General features: G+C 35.1%; 1 protein-coding gene across 2 annotated transcripts in view; it reads left to right on the top strand.

Moving 5' to 3' along the window:
* The first annotated feature begins 4,771 nt into the window (after nucleotides 1–4,771).
* Nucleotides 4,772–19,462, top strand: part of ProRS-m (prolyl-tRNA synthetase 2-like protein, mitochondrial) — a 223,775-nt gene continuing 209,084 nt past the window's right edge. Inside the window, exons 1-2 of one of the 2 annotated variants that reach the window (XM_090396837.1) lie at nucleotides 4,772–4,855; nucleotides 16,693–16,818. In XM_090396837.1, the coding sequence (XP_090252963.1) occupies nucleotides 16,717–16,818 (102 nt within the window). In that variant the 5' untranslated portion in view covers nucleotides 4,772–4,855; nucleotides 16,693–16,716. Of the gene's footprint in view, nucleotides 4,856–5,385; nucleotides 5,490–16,692; nucleotides 16,819–19,462 lie in introns of those variants that run through there. The other variant, XM_090396836.1, reaches the window with a different exon arrangement.

The raw sequence follows: 19,462 nt of genomic DNA, 5'->3' as shown, positions 1-19,462 counted from the left end.
CTGTTTAAAATCCATTTCCTTCCTCCCATGTATTCTCTCATCCTTCCAATCTAGGTTTTCATGGTTATAGTCCCGCATAATAATTACTTGTCTTCCACTCATTAACCTTATATTTGAGTGCATGCTATTTTTATTATCCTTTTATATCTGCTAATCTATAGCAGCTTCTAACTATATATTATGTTCTACTGGCGAGTTGATGTCATCTCGCACCAGATGAATTCAAATATGCTATTTTCACTGGCCCGCAATTGAATTTCTCCCTTTGGTTACCTTTTTTTTTTTTATCAGCAATCGTCAGTAATACTCCTCTCTGAACACACTATACCCTTCACATTCAATTCACTAACGATATCAACTTCTGTCAGCCATGTCTCACTAATGCCAATAAACTTTTGTCCAGGATGAAGTAACTAATTCCCCAAACCCCTTTCCTTGTTCAAAATGTTCCAGGCATTAGTGTAATTAGTGCAAAAGTCCCTTTGGCCCACCGCCGTCCTGGTTCTTTACACTAACTATCCCATTCTGGTTTGTCACCAGTGGTACTAAGTTATTTTATGCTCAACTTGCTCAATGGTGTCTGTGTACCAGCTCAATAACTTCTATAAAAAAAATGTCTCTGGTTTTCTTGATTCTGAATATTCACTTTCACTTCATTCAACAACACTTTTGCCAGAATGCGACGAACACCAAAACCATTTACATACAAACCGTCATTCGTGTATAAGTCTTATCTTCTGTAAAATTCATTTCTGACATCCACAAATTCCACATCATTCTTCCTTCATAAGCTACCATTGATTCCTTCGTTATTATGGCCCTCCTCGGCTCATATCCATCATATCGCGGGAATCGACTCACTATCTTAACTCTTTTCTTTGCTACTTTTAGAAACTCTTTCATGCGCTTCTTCATACCATACGTTTACATGGTACATCCCTGCTAAAACAATCAGTTCTTTTAGTTTATCCTTTTACTCTCTAATATCCTCCTTACATAGGCTGACAATATTTTCTTGAGACCAAAACCGGACATTGGGATGGTAAATATGGGATGGGGATTATGTTCCGGACTCTAAATTGTTTACAAGATTTTCAATGTTCGTGACAATATTTTTCAATTAAGCTAATGTATGTTTGGAACGTAGACACTTTATCTCTTGCAAATGACAACCACAATTTCAAACAGGGATCTTCAAACAATTTTTGCAAAATAACAGGACATTTTTTTTTGAGAGAGAAAATAAAAATGAAGCCCACCAAACGTGCTTAAAATTCAGTTAATTGATGGACCCAAGGACAAAAATCTTGTGTTTACATGCTCTAACAATTTAGCATAATTGTTTCCTGTATAGTCATAAAAGTTTTTCAGTTCTTGAACTCTAACTGTGTATGTATTGGTAAACAGTCGACAGCACACATGAAACAATAGTGTATAATGTGTGCCTTATAACAAATACCAATAATCTGCCTATTCAGTTCAGTTTCAAGTTTTTGCCACACATTATTTTTGCCAAGTCATTTTTTTAGTGTCCTTGTTATCTGCAGACAAAGCAACAATTTTGTTTTGTAAGGCAAATTTGGCACTTACTTCCTTCAACGCTGTAGGTCGAATGGTTTACCAGGTAAGGAAATAAAGTATGGTTTTCTCTTGAACACCACAATTTGCCAAAAAGTACCGCACAACGATTGGAAAATGTTTGATGCATCTAAACGGACTATAATGCTTTTTTTTTTTTTTTTTTTGTTCAACTCCTCTATTACATCGCCCAATATGTATGGTGATAAAACGTTGGTAATTATTGCTTCTGATTTGGTATGCGCTGAAGAAAATTTTGGTTCATAAATTTTATTTATGAATGTCGACAAGCAATCATTTGCGCGAAAACTTTGGCCGTGACGCACAGTATGATAAGCAACAAGCGCTTCACTTGCTGCAATTTTATCGCTTTAACTATCATGTCTGACCATAAATGGTCTGATGTTTTTAACTGAAGCCAGAGTTTTTTCAGTATCCTTATGTTTCTGGCTACGTGGATGTTATTTGATGTTGCTTCTGCCTCCTTGAGCAACGGAAAAATGGACATTACAATGTTGGCATACTGCTTTTGTTCAATCACTACACTGCTTGTCCAGTTTAATAAATTTGAATTCTTTTTGGGGATCGTCTTTAAAACTGCAGGCTCGCCTCTTTGACATTGCAAGGAGAGACTTAAAGTTTTAAAAAATAAGATTAAAACTCTAAAAAAATATGAAATTTAAACCACCAGCATTGAATAAAGAAGCCACCAGTTAGCATACATGCAAAACAAAAACTACGCTACAGTAGAACAGGCGCCGCATCTGAGACGTGCTGCTGCGATTCCATGGTTATATAAATTACTGGTATCCTTGATATTGATTTAGGTGAATAGGTTCTGAATAATAATTTATGATTGACCAATATTAAAGTATATTTATAGTTTTTATTAAAAAGGGGGAAAAACTGACATTTTTGTTAAAACGACGGGAAGGCTGGGAAATATGAAAAAAAAAAAAAACGAACGATACTGTCCCGTTCAAAACGGTGCCTATGGTCATCTTATCCTTACATCGTAAAATTTTGAATTGCCATATACAAGATTATCTCCTTAATTTTTCCTTTTATCTTAATCAAGTATGCCTTTCCATTTTTTTTTTTTTTGCTTTTCTTTATTTTTATTATCAGCTGATCCCTCGCCAGACTCACTCTTTTAAATCTCTCACTATTCCTTTGCTACTTTCAGTAAATTGTCCATGTCTTTCCTTATACCATACTTTTCTCCTTTCAAATCATTCGTTTCAGCCAAAACATTCACTCTTTACTTTACCTTTTTCTCCCTCTAAGAGACTCGCTCTAGACTGATATCCAACTCACACTCTCTAGTTTGACTATCTACTTATCATTTGGTAATCTATCAAAAGACTGCAATTATAAGCATACTACTCAGTATACATCTTCCAAGTACAATGCTGCTGTTATGTTATTGTAATAACTCAGCAGATTACTGAAACATTATTTCCCTTTAGCAAACTCGCGCTGGTCATCAATAATAATACCATTGTTCTCAACCAGATTCTGGATCCTGATTCTCGTCAGCCTTACCAACACTTTACCCACAACACCTGGCACACAGATTCGCACATAATTTAATGCTTGAGTGAAAATAATGTGTTGCCTTCCTTCTACTGCTTTGTAACATGGCCCAATGTAGGACTCATATTAAACAAATATGTTAAGGCTGATGTCAACTCCATGGTACATTCCTTCAGAATACGTGCTAATATACCCTCAAGTCACACAACCTTATTAACATCAAATTTGCTTAATTCTCTTTACACCTCTTTTTCACTCACAGTCAATCTCTCCTCGTCATCCACTGCTCTCAAACTCTTCATGATGTCACATTACAAGGATGAACGATTTTTATGAGTTATGCTCATTGATAATCTCAACTATGGTTTCCACAGCACTTTTCCTTATACTATTTTCGCAGAGCAATGACATCCTATCATAATCATTCTTTTTTTGCTGGCTACATACAAATGAAAGAATGCCCTAGGATTTTTTTTTTGGCTTAATCGGCTAACTGCTACTCATACTGAACTTTTGCTACTTTCACCAACCAAGTTACCCTCCCTCTTTGCTCTTTGTATTCCTCATGGGATTGATTATTACAGCTCCTCAATACTGCCTCCATAATATCTTTTTTTTTTTTCGTCTGTATTTCATGATAAATCTCTTCGTTCACAAATTTTACACCTACATTTGTGAGTTAATATGGCGCGAATATTTAGTAGAAAGGCTGAATAAGAGAAAAGAGCGAGTGTAAATATGTAGGAAATGCGATATTCTCATGGACTATGAGGTTCTCTTAAATATGAGTTAAAATATTAGTAGAAAACATGGCGTTGTGACTGACACAGCAGTTGGAGATTGAGCGAATGTAGTGTGTGTGTGTGTGTGTGTGGAAGTGATGGCTAGAAGAATTTGACGTCATTATCGTCAATTAACTCCTAGACGCAATTAACTCCTAGATGAGGCTTTGACTCCACGGGGTCTTGTGTAATAATAATAATAATATAATTAACGGTAAGATGGCTAGCGGGGTTGGCTGAAAACAAGCGTGTGTGTGACTAGCGATAAAATATCGAGAGTGAATTTCGCGTATGACGATTTGATTATTTTATTATATTATATATATATATATAGAATATATAGAAATATATAGAAAATATATATAGAATTTATAGAAAATTATATATATATAGAATATTATATATTGTTTTCTCAGGCTTTGAGTCAAAGACTCATGGAGGCATGTATTAACTATTAATTATTCAATACACTCATACTTCTCCTTTTTTTTTTTTTTTTGAATAAATTCTTTGAGGAGCCTGTGTAGCTCAGTGAATGTGGCGTTTGCATACCACCGCGCTTGGCCGCACGAAGGAAGACTCGGTTTCGAGTCTAGTCGGCGACTAGAGGAAATTTTTCTAAGCCTTTTTTCGACCGGTTCCCGAGTTAGTCGATCTCTGGCACGGGCAAGCAGGTTTTTCCTCCCGGAAACTCGGGTTTTTCGTCCTGTAAACTCAAGAAAATCGACCGTAGAACCCACATTATTTCAGACATTAAATATATTGTGTTAGGGTTAGGGACCACGAGATGGCGGCACATTTGAGCCGTCTCTCTTCACTGTGTACCGCTTAATTAGTGATAGCCTTAGGCCATCTGTCTCTGATTGGGTACCAGTGGAGATTGAACTGCCCACTCAGCCTCCAAAAGTTAGATAGGGCTAAATATCCTCGCCTACTCTCGTATACGGGAATAAAAAGGCGTAAGTTGATTTTTTTTTTTTGATAAATTCTTTGAATGAATTATTTTTAATCACCTTTAGTCGCCACATTCACTTCCCATGTAAAAATGTAGTCCTCACACTTTGCTAATTACACAATTTCCTGAGGTATTAATTTTTACTAATTTCCACCGTAGTGAACAAATTCGAAATAGATAACTAATACATTTGAAATGGGTTTGAATAAAAGTTTCTTTCTAAACTAGTGGTGTTAGACCACAGCGGTTTTGAAAGAAAATTAATTCAAGCAATTACACATTGTATACATGTTCGATGAATATATTCAAGGAGTGGTATAGTGGGCATCTCGTCAATATATGATCTATAAAGGCATTCTCCATCGTTGAGTCCCTGATTCCTTGGAGATGTCTGCATAATAAAATATAATAATAAAAAATAATAACAATAACGGTCTTTTTTTTAGACGGCTCTAGCATTACTACCGGAAACGCTGTCTTGTTTTAAGTGTTAGGTAGCGTTAGTATCTATTTCTATCTCGTAGCATGATAGATGTTTGATTCTTGTTGATGTATTTCGTCTTGTTATGATTATTATTTATAGGTTGCATTCAGCTAGTAATTTTTTCTGCATCTGATTGAAATTTATAACCGTTTTGGTGAGTGATTGAGTACTTTCGTGTGTTGACTGAAACGACTGGATTTCATTTGTGGTGTGGTTTTGAATGAGATTCAGCAGTGTTTCTCAACGTGGGGCAATTTTAATAATTTGGAGGGCAATTAGAAAATGATGTTGCATTTGTCACCTCATCACTGATGTACTCAAAACACCCACCATTGTCGGCGAAGTGGGGGGGACATCAAAATCTTTGAGGCGTTGAGGTGGGGCATGATCCAAAAAACGTTGGGAAATACTGGGATACAGGATTGAGTAGTTAAAGACCGTTGGGATGACTTACTGTGTAATTTAAGGTTACCCCCCCCCTCCGTAGGCATGCACTGTTTTGCCTTCCATAAATTCAAGAAAATATAAATTAAAAAAGAAACGGTTGTTTTATGGTTGAAATACAATATTGCAGGGTTTTTTTTCCCCCGCTATACGAACCTGCAGCAACTGGACGTTGACTTAATTGCGTAGAGGAAGTTTGAAGCCCCTGGATAAGGAAAACATTCCATGTAGAGATCAACATGAGTTTGTTAAAGGAAGGTTTTGTTTTAGTAATTTTACTTGCATTTTTTATAATGTGGTTACAGTTGTAGATAAGGATGTTCATATACTGCTATTTTTGGAATTTGCTAATGACATTTTACAACAAATGGGTTTGGACAATCATGTAGTGACTGGATAGGAAGTTGGCTCTCTAATATATATCAAACATTTGGTAATATGATGATTAAACAACAATGATTGTAGGACACAATTGTTACCTGGGACCACTGCTGTTTAATCTGTTTGTCAGTGATATTGTAAGTGATTTGCAAGTGGATATTTAGCTGTTTGCAGGTGATCAAAGTTGGACCAAACTATCAGGAATGACATATGTACTAGTGCTTTAGAGCAGTTTGAATAAACGGGCCCCATAGGCTAAGTGGGGATGCCAATTCAACATCAATAAATGTAAGTCTTTGAACTTTGGAACTTGGAAGGAGGTGCCAAAGTTTCCATGCTCTTACCACTCTCCATACAAAAAACAAACTTCTTACCCTTCTACTCACTACTTTATTTTGAAACTTATAGGGGATGGCCCTTTTCCTTGTTCCTATCCTTTGTTCTGCCACATGAAAAATCTTAGTGTTAATCCATTAATAACCTTTCAGCAGTTTAAATGCCTCAGTCATATCTCCCCCTTTGTCTTCTATTCACCAAACTGCAGTGTGCATGCCCTCAGTCTATCCTCATAATCAACAACATTGTACAGTCCTGATATCATTTTTGTTATCCCTCTCTGCACCATGTCCAAGGTGAAGCAAGTGTCATTCCCTTCAAAAGTCTGGTGACCAGGTCTGAGCATGAAAATCCAAATGTGGTCTGATGAAAGCTTTATACAATGGGACCACCACCCTATTATCTCTCATGGTCGGTATCCTCGATAATGTAGCAATTCTCTGAGATGTCTTCACAACCTTTGCAAGATGTCCTCTGAACTTCATACTTCTGTCTGCAATCATCCCAAGATTCCTTGCTTCCTCCACATCTTCCAGTATAAAACTGCACATAACTGAATGTAAAGCATCCCATCTGCAGCTCACAAATTTCGAAATCTTACATTTAGTTGCATCCAACCGACATCTCTATTTATTTGTTCACCTTTACAGTTTATTCAAATCCTCTTGAAGAGCCAAAACATCAGTACTGTTACTGATAACCTTTCCAAGCTTCACATCATCTGCAAATAACTGAGCATCTCCCTGTAGTCCTGTGACAGTATCACTGATATAAAGATTGAACAGCAATGGTCCATACCGAACCCTGTATAACTCCACTTGTGACCTTCCTACTCCCTGGTACTGCTTTCTCATATACAATTCTCTTATGTCTACCAGAGTACCAATTCACTAACCTGATATCCAAACCCATATGTTGCAACTGTAAAACCAACTCATGTCCCACTCTGTCAAGTGCCTTTGCAAAATCCCAAAAAACGACAGTGTATGTATTACCGTTATCCACTGCTCCTATTACTCTGTTGTAAATGATAATCAGATTATTAAAACAAGAGCACCTTTTAATTAATCCATATTTGCCAGCATGGATTTGTTAAAGTTTCTCCAAAATCTTAACTATAGAAGAAATACAGGTATACAGTGTTATACGACATGTTTGGTTCCAGACTACTGTCATGTAGTGAATTACTGCTTTTTTGTTCTTCTTTCACTTGTAGATGCATGGAATGGATTAGTAATATTTTTAAATAGCCATAGTTGGGCATAAATGATGTACATAAAGCATTTATGTCAGATATACAAACAAAAATTTTAGAATAATTTTCACAAATGAAAAAATTATTCTGAATATCTTGATTAATTAAGATATTCAGAATAACTTTTTCATTTGTGAAAATTATTCTAAATTTTTTGTAACATTTATAAAATTTTTTGTAAACATTTATAAATACTTGTAGTATCAACTGTTGTAGGACTTTTCACTATATCTTTGTTTTAACAACTGTAACAACAGTAGTATGAGGTAAGTTTAGCTTGAAGCCTGTCTCTGTTTTGATACACTATCATCACTAAATTTAATCATTTTAATCTTAGCAGGTAATACAATAGGTTTATGCATCTTATTTTCACAGAGCAACACTTCTCTTACTTTGAATTTTATCTGGCTTGTTAACAACTACATAACTGTTATAAGCAGCTTATAATTCAGAGTGAAACCCCACAAAACACAGAGAGATGCAGTGAGCAAATATATGACTAATATGTTTCAAATATTGGTCATATTTGAAAAACGTTACATGAGTGGATTGTCATAAGGCAGGGTGTTACTGTACAAACAGGCATATAGTTTGATACCTCCATTTTGCCATTTATGCAATGGAACTATTACTCTTCTGTTTCCTAAGACCTTGTCCTATTGCGAGATGTCTTAACAGTAAAATTAATGGCAAGTTCAGTTACACAGCATATTCCTTAAAGTATGTGGCAAAATTCCATCTAGTCTCCCCCCCCTCCCTTTACTATCCTGAGATTTAGCTAATTCATCATTTGGATTCCATCCCTGCAGCAGGCTTTATTTCTAGAAGGATAAGCAGTGGTGAAGTGTTAAAATGAATGAAGAGGATGTATTCCGAATAAAGTGATAATTACATAGCTCAGCTCAACTATGTCATCTTCATTGGACACCAAGCCCTATCTCCATCCAGCATGTTAATCATCCACAATAATTTTCCTCCCATTTGCCACATTGGGAAAAAACTCCTTATGATTCTCCTTGGATTACAGCACTAGTCTCTTCTCATATTCTAATTTTTCTCTCCCTACAATACTAGTGAGCCTTATTTTTCTGTAACTGTACTCTGCCTCTCTCTTTATGTCTTCCATAATTTCTTTTTCACCTGAAATTCCACTTTGATTTTTTTTGTCATCTGTTTGACTACAAATCGCTCGAAGTATACAATCTACTATTGCTGCCAGTTTTCTCTTATGTATTTTCCATGCACTAATGGCTCCCCCCCCCAGTGTATATATATATATATATATATATATATATATATATATATATATATATATATTTGTATTTTTATTTATTTTTTGCATAATCCCTAAACCCTGTGATACAGATCATAGAACCTTTCAAGCCACTTGAGGCTTTCAGCATGAATAGTGGTAGTCCCACACCATAAGATGAAATTCATTTCTCACCAAAGGACAGTCACAAACAGCCCATGGTAGGATTTGAATCTGCACCCTGTTGGATGGAGAATCTTACTAACTATTAAGTAAAGTAATTATTAATTAAAGATGCCAAGAAATTATATTCTTGGTTTCATCCTTTATCCAAGTATAAGTAAACAAAGTTTACTTAGTTTACTTTGTTTACTTATACTTGGATAAGTAAACAAAGTTTGCATGTGAAGTCACTTCACGACTGAGCTACTTGTGTATAGAGGCTAATGACTTCACATCAATTGCCTTAGTATCCCATAATGCAATGCACATATTCTTGCAGATATGTATAATGCTATGCATTATGGGAAGGATTGGTATGGGATGGGAAGGTAGTGGCCAGACTGGTTTTGACCTTTATTGAGGTGAAAAGTAAAGGGTTGCTCAAAATAGTCCTAGAGTAGTTAGTATAGGAGTGCAAGAGAGCTTGCTAGTATTAGTCTCAGCTCTTTTATATCATCATATAGCCAAAGGCTATCAGTTTTCCTTTTTCACCAATCTCATAGATGAACAACTAAAAGATTAATTGAAACTAAAGCACAAGAATGACTGATACCTAGGTAGTTAACTCTATCTGAGTTAACTGCCTTGAGTTGGCCTTCTCTGCCTGGGATTTCTCTCCAGTCATCCCTGCAATTGACTATAAGACCACATTGAATAAAGAAGATGGAACTATTTAAAAAACCTCTCATAGCAAGAATAGACAGAATTTTATCTCTCCCTGGTGAATATTGCACATTATGCAATATTCATCAGGGAGATGGTGCTACACTATCTAGTCATAAATTTGATATCTCCTAGAATGCTTCTTTCTAAATACAAAAAACGTCTGACTGAACCATAAAATTTGCACAATACAATATTATAAAGCATTCGGATCTCATATTGCTGGTTTTCAAATCCATGTTTTTTTCTAACATTCCATAAATGGTATTTTAATTCATTAATTATAAAAATCAAAATTCTTTTCCTATTGCTTATGGGTGGTGGATATTGTAAAAAAATAACCTGTTCTGTTGTAAGTAATGGAATGCTCAGTATATTACATAATCTGTTCCAAATACGCAGCGCAAGAGGACAGCTGTAGAATGCATGTCTACTGTTTCCAATTGGTAACAGATGTCACAAATTATATCTCCGATGTTGAAATACCTCCATTTGATGGTGTTGACCGGAAGGTGACCATATGCAATTCTCCAGGCACGATCCCTCCTGTTAGGGTATCTTTGGAACTTCCACAAATTGTGAAACAAAGTATTGTTGTCAGTACCCAACTATGGAATTCTGTGGCGAAAAAGATTAAAGATTTCTTTTATATCAAATTTTATTTTTTTTAATGGAAAGAATGTCAATGCCATAGTGTTTGAGCAGTCTTAAAGTTAAGCACAAAGTGTTGTAGTATTCAGGAACAATTTCAGCTTTTATTGAGGTCTCATTAGTGGGAGTCAGACCAAGAAGTGATACCAAAGCTGAAGTAATGCAGAAATCATATTTCCATATACAAGTAGCTAAAAGGTGTCACAGCCTTATTACTAAAATACTCTTGATTAGAGATATTGAAAGTTTTTTTCACATGGTTATGCTATAAGTTAAAGATGCCAAGAAATTATATTCTTGGTTTCATCCTTTATCCAAGTGTAAGCAAACAAAGTTTGCACATGAAGTCACTTCATGACTGGCTACTTGATCTAAAGAGTGGCATAGAATGGAGATATCAAACTATAGGCCTGTTTGTATTTCTTTTGTAGTTAAGATTTTGGAGAAATTGATAACTCATTTACAGAATTGGACAGATGAAGGCAATGTTATTTATGCATTCTGCATGGATTTGTTAAACAGTGCTCTTGTTTTAGTAATTTGGTAACATTTTACAATAGAGTAACAAGAACAGTGGATGAGTGTAAGGCATACACTCGTTTTCTTTTTCTTTTTTTTTCTTCTTCTTTCAAAGGCATTTCACATGGTGCCAGATGACAAGTTGATTTTTAAGTTGCAACATATGGATTTGAATATCAGGTTAGTGGACTGGATTGGTGATTGGCTCTCTGATAGATATAAGAGAATTGTATATGGGGGAGCAGTATCAGGGTAGGAAGGTCACGAGTGGAGTTATAAATTGTTCAGTAATGGGACAATTGCTGTTCCATCTTTATGTCAGTGATATTGTCACAGGACTACAGGGAAATGCTATGTTCTCCCCAGGACCTTTTGAATGGGCAAGCCGGCTGGCTAAATAATGAACAAGAATGGAAAAATAATTTAAGACATTTTTTAATTAACAGTGATGAGAAATCGAACTGGAGAGTCTTTATACTTGTGAACCATCTCGATTTCTTGCATTGCAAGCCAATCTTGAGAGCTTCGGATATTCACTTTGATGGACACCAATCCATATGTGGAAGAAGACAAAAATTGGGATCTCGAATACAACAGTATCAGTTGCAAAGAAGATCTTTTACGAAAGAGACATAATTTTGATGTTTGAAAGAAATAATTGTGAAAATTTAGCAAATTCGAATCGAAGGCAAAAATCTACATTTATTTTTCTTAATAATGATTTTTGTCCGAAGATCGCGAGTCAAGTATTTAATATTTTATTTTGTAAAAGAAAATAGGCCTATGCATCAAATATAGTTGTGATCTCGGGGAATTCTCAAAACTCTCAAGGACTATGACGTCAATCTCAAGTGATACCAATTCCCATTCCTAGTAATTAATACTTATGAATAGTAAAATTGCGACATAATGCACATTATGTGTCTCGATATTACTGTCAGTGCACAATTCAGTGATTTGTTCTAATTAATTTAATAACTGATATTTTGTATTTATTAAATTATCCCATAATGAGTAAAAAGTCAATTCAGAAAACCACACTCTTAAGTTATTTTAAGAAAGATGAAACTGATAAGCATAGTAGTGAAGACACCAAACCAACAACAGAATCTTCAATTTCTGCAGAATCTCTTTCAAATGTAAAACGTGCGTCTAAACACTGCTTATCGGGTATTAACAGTGAGTGGTTTAAAAAATTCCATAGGTTAGTGGTGAAAGATAATGGAATTTCTTTCTTGAAATTCTTGAAATGGTTAGGCCAATGATGGCCTTACCATTTCAAGAATGTGGAGGACCCATCTACAACCTGTATAACAACCTAAACTAGCCATAGAAAAATCCCACTACAAAAAGATAACCTGGCGAAGTGTTTGTGACATTCAACAACGACTGAAAGAAATCATATTATAACAATCCAGAAGAATATTAATACATGAGGAGTTTAGCATTTTATTGTAGTTGTATTTATATTTTTTATTTATTTATTTATATATATATATTTTTTATTTTTTTTAATTTATTTTATTTTTTTATTATCACTAGAGGTCAGGCTAGGAAAAAGGATTAATTAACTATCTAGATTTAGTTTACCGGTATACAGGGCTAGAGCATGTAGTTTGGTTCCTTATACACTTGTATCCTTCTGATGATGACCTCGATACAGGGGTCGAAATGTCAAGTTTTATTTTATTAGTAATTAATAAAATCTGTTCAACATGTGTGTTTTTGTGTTCCTAAATTTATAAATATGAATGCTGACCACCGTGTAACCTTAAAAGAAAGTACATTAAATAAGTTTGTCAACTTAGAAAAGAGATCAGGCCTAGGTTTTTATCAACTTTCAATATCATTGATGGTAAAGCTAAGACTATAACTAACAAAGTAATTGATACCCTTGACAGTTTAGGTGTAAAAACTTGTAATCTAGTGGGCCTAAGATCTAATGGAGCAGCTGTCATGATTGGAAAGCAAAAGGGAGTTGCAAAACTGCTCAAAGATTAAACAGATGAACTCATGGTCAACTATCATTGTGTAAACCACCGACTGGCTCTTGCTAGTGCCCAAGCAGCTACTGAAGTGCCTTATTTAGTCATGTTTAATGATATCTTAAGGCAAATGTTTTTCTTCTTCCAAAATTCCTCAGTTAGGATGGTTGGTTTAACCCAAATCCAAAATATACTGAACAGTCCTCAGTTTAAACTTAAAATGGCTAGTGACACTAGATGGCTGTCTCATGATTCTGCAATACATTCTCTAAGAGAATACATGATGAGTGTTATAGCTGCATTGGAAAGAGAGACCACTGAACGAAATGATATCACAGCTGAAGGTTTAAGTAAATATATCAGAACATACATTTTCACTAATGATGCTTTCAGATGTGTTACCGCATTTATCTAACTTGTCTAGATCATGGCAAAGGCAAGATGTTGACTTAATTGAAATAGAGCCAGTCTTAGAAGCCAGAAAACTATCCATCATGAAATTGAAAGACACTCCTGACAGTCATTTTTAAAATCTTCATCGGCATCTTTCAGGTGGTCAGACCTTTAAATTGATTATTCAGATTCTAATGTTGTTATGTTTAAGATACAATATATGATAAAAACATTTATCATAATTTTTAATAACTATTTAATAAATAATTAAACACCTAGAAGCAAGATTTCCAGATATGCCAATCATTTCCTGCTTTTCAAGACTTTTCAATGCAGAAAGTCATGATCAACATGAGGCTTCTGAGATTCTTTTTGATTATTATTCTAGAAATGGAAGTCCTGCAGTTTTAAACTATGAAAGTACTAAACTAGAATGGGCAGTTGCATCAAAAATGATAAATGGACAGTCGTACAAAAATCTAGATCCAAGACAAACACTGCTGAAATTAGCAACAACATCTAAGCTCAAAGAGACTTTTCCAAATTTAGCAAAACTAGCTGCTGTTGGATTGGCCAAAGGGGTTTCTTTGCATTAAAAAGGATAAAATGGGGTTGGATATTAGATTAGTGCATTGGATTGGAGACTGGCTATCTGATAGGTATCAACAAGTTGTGTATGGGGGTGCGATATCCAGGAAAAGGAAAGTCACTAGTGGAATGCCTCAGGGGTCTGTTTTAGGGCCATTACTATTTAACTTGTATATTAATGATATTGGCAAAGATTTGGATGGAGATATTCAGTTGTTTGCAGATGATGCAAAGTTGGGACGAACCATAAAGAGTAGTGAAGATGTTGTGGCCTTGCAAGAAGACTTGAATAAATTGAGTGATTGGTCAAGCAAATGGGGATATGAGTTCAATGTTGCAAAATGTAAGGTTTTAAAATTTGGAAAACAAAGATGGGATGCAGAATTTATGCTTGGTGAGAATATATTGTTGGAGGCAGAGGAAATAAGAGATCTGGGGGTGATAGTGGATAAGGATCTAAAATTTAGGGGACACATCACCAAAATTGTGAAGACAACAAAGACTTCTGGGAATGATGCGGAGGACACTGAAGTGTAGAAGTAGGGAGATTCTTGTTCCATTGTATAAGGCTTTGATTAGGCCACACATGGACTATTGTGCCCAGATTTGGTCACCGGGGTTTCAGAAGGATGAAGAGATGTTGGAAAGGGTCCAAAGGCGACTGACTAAGGTAGTTTCTGACCTCTGGAATGTTGAGTATGAGGAAAGATTGAGAAGATGTAATTTGCAGAGTCTGGTGGAGAGAAGGAAGAGGGGAGATATGATAGAGACCTACAAGTTGGTAAGGGGTTGTTATAAGATCAATGGTGGAGAAGTTCTACAGAGAATAGTGGGAGATCAGGGGAGAATCAGAGGTCATCCCTGGAAACTGTATAAAGAAGGTGTGAGTACGGGAGTGAGAGGCTAGTTTTTTTCGTGCAGAGTTGTGAATGATTGGAATGCCTTGCCTGAGAGTGTGGTGTCTGCAAGGAGTTTGAGTGTGTTTAAGACATGGTATGATGAGATGTGTGTGTGTGATAAAAGGACCTCCCAGATGAGTCTTTGACTCCATGAGGTCTTGGGTAATAATAATAAAAACCTGTATGAGGAATCGCATCAGTCAGAACACTCTAAATAATCTGATGCTGATTTCACTGGAGGGACCAGATCCAACAGATTTTAATTAGAAAAAGCTGCTGACAATTGGGCTTCTAAGAAGAAGAGAAGAATTAATGTATAGAATTTTAAGCTATGAGCATTACAAGGTTTTTCATTGCTTAATGAGAAAATAAGAAAAATCCTAGTCTTGTTTGTTATGATTACTATATAAAATATTATCCTTGTTTGAAGTAATTTCTAATAAAATTACTATTTTAATTTGTTATGTAAAAGGATCTTTCTTAGCTCATTCAAAATTTTTGTATGCCTGGCTCATGCTTCATTCCACCCAGCTGGTAAAAATTTCTGGGAAGAACACTGGAGATGTTTAGTTGTTTGCAGATGATGTGAAGCTTGGGAGTGTTATTAGTAATAGTGCTGATATTTTGGTTCTTCAAGAGGATTTGAATAAGCTGGAAATGTGGGCAAAGGAATTGAGGATGTCAGTTTAATACAATCAAATGCAAAGTTTTAAATTTTGGGACCCACAGATGGGATTCTTCATACTCACTTGGAGTTTTATTCGAAGAAGTAGAGGAAGCAAATGATCTCAGGATGATCATTTGAGAGATTTGAAGTCCCTAGAACATATTGCAAAGGTTATGAAGACATCTCAGAGAATTACCATAATGTTGAGGAGGACATTGGCCGCAAGAGATAAGTGTGGTGGCCCCATTGCATAAAGGGGATGATGTAACCTTGGAGTGGGTACAGAGGTAGATAACAAAAATGATTTCAGGGCTGCAATGTTGATTATGAGGACAGACTGCAGAGTTTGTTGGATAGAAGACAAAGGAGGGAAGGGATATGATCAAGACAGTTAAGCTGTCAAAGGGTTATTGTTTTGACAGTGAGGAGATTTTTCGTATGTTATGGTGCGTAAATGTTTGGAGAAACTAATGTTAAAGGTTTAATGGAGTGAAACAGCACTAGGAAAGGATTAAAAATAGTATTTAATTCTTCCAATATTTCATCTCAGTTACAGAGACATCACCAGGGAGTACACACACACTCAAAGGCAGCACAAAACTAACACATGGATGAAAGACTAGGGTCCTAACTAGGTGGGGTGCCCCTATGGAGGGCTGTTGGTGGACTAGGATGTAAACTGGGATCCCGAGGAATTGGTGTTTCCCGTATTTTGAGAAGTTTTAGGCAACCATATTTTTAATCCTTTCCTAGTGCTGTTTCACTCCATTAGACGTTTACCATGAGAGATTTCATAGTAAAGCAAGGAGAAGGGCCACCTCTGGAAGTGGTGAATAAAAGGGTAAGAAGTAAGTTTTTTTCATGGAGAGTGGTAGGAGTATGGAATGCTGTGCCTGAGAAGGTTGTGAACTTGCAGACTGTGGATGAGTTTAATAATATATGTTAGTACCATACATGCTTGCTTTAAAACATGTAATAATTACAATTTGATGTGATGTTAGGTTTCATAGGTTGATATTATGTTGCAGAGTTTATATCTCAACCTTACATTGCATATTCAAATAAATATAAAAATTTGAAGTAAATGATATTATACTTTCAGTGTCTTCCAAAGAAACTTTCTTAGATGTTTAAGCATAGCTGTTATAATAAGTTGCCAAAATTATCATGGTTTTTGCTACATGCCACTGATATCAGTGATTCAGGAGCTTTGTCTAAAAGTCTGAAGGTAAGATTTTTGATGTGTGTGTGTGTATATGTTGATGACATGTTTTATTTGTGTGTGTTGTGTACTTATTTGATGTATCCTTACAGATGCACTTTACTGTTTCTCACCAAGAGTTAAGTAAATTTACAAGAGTTCAATCCAATTGGTGCAATGACTTTTATTGACACAGTTGTTAATTTAATTTTATTTACATGGTAAATAAAATTAACTAAATAAAATGACTATAAAAACTATTTGGATCCAAGTCCTAAAATAAAACTATACTTAGAGATCTCCTTTATCTTTAGTGGATAAACTAAATTCATTCTGTTATTAGTTTGTTTTACATGTACTTTCAGACTGAAGTGCATGTAAAATAAAAATAAGACTGAATCAGTCTATCAGACTAAGCCTCTTGTTTTTCATACCATACCAGATTCCTACAAAAACAAATGTTTGTTAGAATCAGTTCTTTATCAGGCTTCTTCTCAAAATATAGAACTTCTCCTTAACTTCCATGGGATTATGCAGTGTCCTTATTTAGCATATATTTTTCCATTCATCCTCACTGTTTCACTGAGTATAAATAATCTTATTTTAGGCAATTTAATTGAAGGAGGTGTATATTCTTCACCTCCACAGAAAAACAGTTTCTTTTACTGCTCTGTAAATAAAATGTATCAAAGTAGAGCTCTTCATCAATGCCACTACAGTTTCAGATTTCTCTGATTCTGTTACTTGTTCCAAGAAAATAATTCATATCACTGGTGACCTTGAGACAGAAGAAGAAACTTTCAATTTAGTGTTTTGAATGTTGAAATAGAATGTCTGTTTAATATCTCCTTTTATTACTATTCTTGACAGTATCAATTTTCAATCAAGGGATTCATCTTTCTAAGATTCCTTTTTGGAATCTTCTATTAATACATTCTGACTGTCAAGTTTTTCAAAACTTCCTAAAACAAAATTTTCTGGTCTTCATTCTCAAATTTCCATTCTTTCTCTCTCTTTTTCTCTTCATTATCCATGTGCTGGACACACTTTGTCAGCTGTCAATCAATCACCTATCAACCTCCTCGGTGAGCATGCAGCCAGCAAGAAGTCAATAATGGCTGATGCATCATCGTTACTGAAAGGAGAATATCTTTATGATGAACAACAGATATCACTATATACTTACAAATTCGAATAAAGAACTGCTGAAATGATTGCATTATCAGATATCCAGTAAGTACATTAATCTCGAATACCTCTACATTTTTTTAAACTTAAACATTGGGCATATCACAAGTGCTGATCATACATAAGACTGAATGATATATGCATGTAAACACAAGAAAGATATTTAATTAACCAAATATTTCAGTCTGGAAATAGCAGATCATCATCAGTGGTATTACATGAACAGTTTTATAAAAATACAAGCTAGAATACTAACAATAGATCATTAAAGAATATAGAACATGCTGCATGATATTATATCACTAAGTATGAAATGGAATATTTTGAAGTAGAGACATGATTAAAAAAAAAAAATTAATGAGTAATCTTGATTAGACTTTCCCAGATTTTTTGATATAGATATACAGTCATTATGATTCAGGTTGGGATGATGGAGCAAGGCCTCCACGCTTTCCTTGAACAAACATTCAAACCTATAACGGGATCTGTGTAAGAGGCGAGTCCTGGACCAAAAGATGCTGTGGTCAGTTTCAATCCCATGTTGAGCCATCCAGACTTTTCAGGTTTGTTGTGAAGAATGGAGGATTGATGTTCTTGGATTCTTTTTTCCAGAGAACGTCCAGTCTGTCCAAAATAGGAGAGATAACAGTTGCAAGGAATTTGATAAACTCCAGGAAGAGATAAAGTTGAGCGTTTGTCTTTAGGAAAAGGAAAATGAGAAGACAAAATATTTTTTGAAATGAGAAGACAAAATATTATATCTCTGGTATTTCAGAACCTATTGCAAGAATTTTAAAGAAATATGATTTAACAATTACATATTCACTATTAACAAATTGTCTTCTCATTTTCCTTCTCCTAAAGACAAATGCTCAACTTTATCTCTTCCTGGAGTTTATCAAATTCCTTGCAACTGTGATCTCTCCTATTTTGGACAGACTGGACGTTCTCTTGAAAAAAGAATCCAAGAACATCAATCCTCCATTCTTCACAACAAACCTGAAAAGTCTGGATGGCTCAACACTGGATTGAAACTGACCACAGCATCTTTTGGTCCAATACTCGCCTCTTACATAGATCCCGTTATAGGTTCGAACATTTATTCAAGGAAAGCGTGGAGGCCTTGCTCCATCGTCCCAACCTGAATCATAATGACTGTATATCTATATCAAAAAATCTGGGAAAGTCTAATCAAGATTACTCATTAATTTTTTTTTTTTTATTTTTATTTTTTAATCATGTCTCTACTTCAAAATATTCCATTTCATACTTAGTGATATAACATCACACAGCATGTTCTATATTTTTTAACAATCTATTGTTAGTATTCTAGTATTCTTGTATTTTTATAAAACTGTTCTTGTAATACCGCTGAGGATGGTCTGCTATTTCCAGGCCGAAATATTTGGTTAATTAAATATCTTTCTTGTGTTTACGTGCATATATCATTCAGTGTCTTATGTCACAAGTATCCTTAAAACAG

The sequence above is a fragment of the Typopeltis vanoorti genome, chromosome 8 (genome assembly GCF_054136105.1).
Source record: "Typopeltis vanoorti isolate ZY-2024b chromosome 8, IOZ_Tvanoo_1.0, whole genome shotgun sequence".
In the NCBI taxonomy this organism is placed as follows: Eukaryota; Metazoa; Arthropoda; class Arachnida; order Uropygi; family Thelyphonidae; genus Typopeltis; species Typopeltis vanoorti.
This window is presented reverse-complemented; position numbering and strand designations above follow the sequence as displayed.